The sequence below is a fragment of the Alosa alosa genome, chromosome 6 (assembly GCF_017589495.1).
Source record: "Alosa alosa isolate M-15738 ecotype Scorff River chromosome 6, AALO_Geno_1.1, whole genome shotgun sequence".
Classification (NCBI taxonomy): Eukaryota; Metazoa; Chordata; class Actinopteri; order Clupeiformes; family Clupeidae; genus Alosa; species Alosa alosa.
The window spans coordinates 21601340-21606290 of record NC_063194.1 but is presented as its reverse complement, the minus strand read 5'-3'; the positions used below and the strand labels follow the sequence as shown (position 1 = coordinate 21606290).

At 48.0% G+C, this 4951-nt stretch overlaps 1 protein-coding gene across 1 annotated transcript in view; it reads left to right on the top strand.

Annotated features, from left to right (window-relative positions):
• Positions 1–1346: 1346 nt before the first annotated feature.
• The window catches only part of plekhh3 (pleckstrin homology, MyTH4 and FERM domain containing H3), a 25805-nt gene continuing 22200 nt past the window's right edge, over positions 1347–4951 (top strand). The window contains exon 1 of the mRNA XM_048244795.1: positions 1347–2037. Within this exon, the coding sequence (XP_048100752.1) occupies positions 1903–2037 (135 nt within the window). The 5' untranslated portion in view covers positions 1347–1902. The remainder of the gene's footprint in view (positions 2038–4951) is intronic.

The window sequence follows — 4951 nt, the reverse complement described above, 5'->3', positions numbered from 1 at the left end:
AAGGGGCCCCAGCCTCCTGATAGAGAGGGGGATGAAACACAGAGAAAGAGAGGAAAAGAAAAAGAAAGGGGGAGGGCGCAGAGCGGGCCTGTGAAAACTACTCCAGAGAATCATCTCCTGTGAAAACTACTCCAGAGAATCATCTCCTGTGAAAACTACTCCAGAGAAACATCTCCTGTGGAAACTACTCCAGAGTCAACAGCCAGCTCTGGAAAAGGGGGGGGCACACAGGAAGTGTCAATCACAAGGAGGCGGGCCCATCTGGGGGAAGCAATCCTTGGGGAGCCTCACTGGAGAACAGCAAGAGTTCACATTTGCCACACAGGAAACCAGGAGATGCTGTAATCATATGCTTCCACTGTATATTTGTAATCGAGTGGGATTTGTCTAGGCCTCCTGTTTCATACTGTTCCAGTGTTCTCTCTCTCTCTTTCACTCTCTCTCACACTCTCTCTCTCACTCAGATCTGATGCTCCTCATCTGTCAAATGGTTCTGGTATCAAGCTATTTATAGCTGGACTTACATGCTTCTGAAGATGTCTATTGGATGCCCAATTCTGAGCAGCAGACAAAGGAGAAAATGGTGGGTCTGTTTGTCTCTGTGTTCACTTGTGAGTCTCCACTGAAAGCTTTCCCCTCTTGTTTCATGCATTTTGGAAAGTGGAGGCTGGTTAATTATGGGCCTATCAGAGGGGAGACAGAAAGCATTAGTATATGATGGATATTAAAGACAAGCAATTTAATATATGATGGATATTATATTCCTCTATCACCATTATATTGTTATTTAGCAGACGATGGCTTTAAGTCACACTGAATACCAAAATATTTTTACTGGTGCCCTGTTCAAAGCCTTAAACTGTGGTTTAATCTGGAGAGCCTTGTACTTGGAATATTTACTTTGTCATGGTAGTGGTTGCAATGTGTATGCTGTAATGACATACACATTGCCATGGTCTAAATATTCAGCTGTACTCAGTCACTCAGTACTTATCCGGTTCAGTTTGAGAAGAACCACATCCGTGCTTTTCCATCTTGGAATGATTCGGACTAAACTACACAGAACCAAATGTGTGTTGTCCCTTCCAGTCATTTGTTTGACAACACCTTGCTATGGAAAAAGGAATCATTACAAACACAGAAGTAGACAGGCCTCTTGGCTTTCATCCAAAACGGCACGTGACGCAAGAGTGTGTCAGTGGAGGAACCTGTGAGTGTGTGTGTGTGTGTGTGTGTGTGTGTGTCCAGCTGGTTCCACTTACCCATTGGGCCAGAGCGAGAGTTGGCTCCGCCCTGCTCCCTGGCTTCTCGGAGACCAACAGTCTGATCTTCAGAGAGGAAGACTTGAGCTGCGCAATCGGGAGAGGGTAGAGAACACGCAATCAGGAGTGTGTGCTAGGACGCTGGAGTTTGTTTAGTGCGCAGTATTTTTACCCATCGTTATTTAGTGTGTCCGAGTGTACGTTGAGACTTTAGATTCGGTTCTTTGAGAACTTTTAAGAACTTAAAGAACTCGTTCAACTGACTTAACGTATCGCTGAGAAGAAAGCGGGATAGCAACATCGTAACATCTGGAGACTTGAGTTTTGTCTTCAATATTACTGTTTGGGGAGAGACGTCAAGTTTATTGGAGGCTCTCGGCAAACTTCCTGTCCTGTAACTGCTGTGGAGTTCAGAAGGAGTACTGTCACTGAGAGACTGAGACTGACCGTAACGTGCGCGTTTCCCCGGTGCGCCTCTTTAGAACAGCGGGTGCATTGCCAGGACAGCTAGCAGCACTGGGACGCAGGAAATAAGTGTGTGTGTGCAAGTCTCTTGTCTCGCACACACATAAAGAGCCACGAACGTGCACGTGCATGTGAGAGAAAGCCGTGGACACGGGCTATTGAAGAGGAGGGGTGAATGCCTTGGACAGGACTGCACTGGTGTGTGTGCTGCAGGCAGGGGTTCAATCTGCTGGGCCGAGACCATGCAGAGAAAGAGGAGGAAGAGTCGTTCGAGTTGCGCAATAAGGACGAAGTAAAGAGCAATGGCCGAGTAAGTACCAAATATATTCTCTCTGTCCCTCTCTCTCCCTCCCCCTTTCTCTCTCTCTCTGACTATACCTTTCAGCGCTGAGCAGATAGACATCCCTGTGAAAGTAATTGAAAGTGCGCAGATGGCCGGTAAATATTGCGTCAGACGTGAATGGTGTTTGAACAGGGAGAGGTTTTGTGGCGACGTGCTTGGAGAGCGATGTCGCCGGCCCGTTTCACCCCGGTTACCCTCTTCTACTCTGAGAGCGCGCGAGCGTCCGCGAGGATCAGGTGGCCAGCTGAGCTAACGGGAGAGTGGTACTGGAGCGGGGAACAAGTGCCCCCCACGGGCCTGCGATTGGCACCGCTAGGTGAAATCTTCTTTCAGAGCAAATGTGTGTAGTTGTTGGATTGTGTTGTTGAATATGTCTAAATGTGTTAGTTTTGGCGTGTGTGTGTGTGTGTGTGTGTGTGTGTGCGTGTGTGTGTGCGCAGTGTGCGTGATCCAATCAGTGATGTTTTTTGATTGAACTGGACTGCACTGAACACTGAGCCACACTGTCCCATAATGCAATTGAAGCCTTGTAAATGCTATTGAGTATGCCTCCAAATACACACACAGAGACACGCACGCACAACCTCAGTGGTCATCTGATCTGTGAGACATCTCAGTGATGTCCTGATGTGTGTGTGAAAGGGCCATTGTTGTCCTGCTGCTGTTACCTTACTGCACAACGCCTCTGCAGCACCCAAGCCCAATGCAGTCAGTAGTCTCCCAGTACTGTCTCAGTATACTCTAAATGGGTCCCAGTCTAAAGGCAATCTCTTTCTGCAGTATAGTCTCTCTCAGAATCAGTCTGCTCCACCGCTGCAGGTGTAGACCGAAATACTGACCCATTCATCTATGGCTGTTCAATCTGTCACAGGGGCCTGGGTAAACTTGTAATAAAGACACACACACACACATAGAGAGGCACACAGACACAAGCGCGTGCGCACGTGGACACACACACACACACACACACACACACACACTTATTTAGGCCATGTGGTAAATAGTACCCCAGGGCCTTGGAATTCTACCCACCCACACACACAATGAGAATTGGCCCGAGGACATTAAAGGGTTGTTTCTAATGGATCTCTGACCTCCCCTCTTTCAAACACACACACACACGCACACACACACACACACACACACACACACACACACTGTTCCTAATTGGCCGTGCCTCCCTCTCCCTGTTTCTCACACACTCCCAAAGACCGTCCCTCCACCCTCCCCCACCACAGATGTGTGCTGTTGAAAAGATTCACTGACAAATCAATATTTCATATCATTCTCCAACTAACTCTCCATCTGCTCCATCAGCTCATCATTACTGTCTGGCTGTCCAGTCCACGCATTTTGGTGTGTGAGGGTGTGTGTGTGAAGGTGGAGACAGTCACATGCCCCCATCTCCTGGAGCCCCTTGATGAGTGGCTGGTGTGTGCTGTTTTCTTAGCTGTTTCAGCTTAATCCACTGTTGCTAATGTGACCAGCTGCCCCTGCGTCAGACTGACATACACACACAAACAAACACAACAAACTAGCCCGTGCTAGCAGCACAACTATGACAACAAACACATTAAGACACGCCCCCACCACACACACAAACACACACACACACACACACACACACACACACACACACACACACACACACACACACACACACACTGAGGGCACAACATTTCCACTTCATTGATATGGTGTCATTGAAACGTTTAGCTGTTTAGATATTGAGTTTGTCTTTCTGTAATAGACTGAAGCAACAGCAGGGTCAGGACATGTTTTCCATTGCGTATTTAGTGGGTTTTTTCAGGGAGAACTGGTAGGGTGCTGGGGAAGCCCTCTCTGTCTCCGGAAACTTCCATTTCAGTGTTTGCGCACAGGGCTCCTCCAGCAGGACCAATGCCCACCAAACCACAGCTTCAAGCAGGTGGTCAGACCCCACACACTCGTGTGTGTGTGTGTGTGTGTGTGTGTGTGTGTGTGTGTGTGTGTGTGTGTGTGTGTGCCATTGGACTGTGTGTTTAGTGTGTCAGGGTATATGTGTGTCAGTGTGTGAGTGTGTCTCTCTGTGGTTTGTGTATGTGTGTGTGTGTGTGTGTGTGTGTGTTTGCGTGTGCACAAGGTCCTTTCTCTGAAACGGCAATATGCTCTGGTGCCAGGTTCCTGCCAGGACAGACCGCAGTGGACCACATGAGTCTGTACGCCGTGACGCAGATGAGCTCTCCCAAACCCTGCCCTCTCCTTGGGGGCTCTCCTTCCTTCTCCTTCTCTTCTCTTCTCTTCTTCTTCTCTTCTCTTCTCTTCTCTTCTCTTCTCTTCTCTTCCTCTTCTTCTATATTCCTTCCCTTGTCTCCTGTGCTACCCCTGTCCTCCTTTCTCCCTCTCCTTTTCTCCTACTCTCCTGTCCTGCTCTCTTCCTCTTCCACTCTTCTTCTCCCCTGTTCTACTCTAATTTTCATCTCTTCCTCCTCTCCTCTCCTTCACTCCTCCTTTCTCTCTCTTGTGGTCTATTCCTCTCTTCCTCCACTCTTCAACTCTTCTGTAGCATGGGCAGGCTGTGGCTGAGGTCCCTGCACTAGGGGAAGGAAACCCCGCTCGAAGAAACAAACAGGAAACATAAATCTCATCCTCTGATAGGATATACCCTAGACCCTAAATTTAGGGTATGCTTTGGAACAGTGCAGCACCCTGGGACTCTTGTCTGGAAGTTGTTGGCTCTGAAATTGCTTGTCAGTCTTTGAAATGTATGAGCAGAGACGGTTGATAAAGCGTTCTAAAGGATCTTTGGTATGAGTTTGTAAGATTTTGATGTGCACACAGAAAGAGGGTTGGAGTTCTTAGCAGTTAGCAGTTTTTAGCAATTAGCAGTTTTTAGCAATTA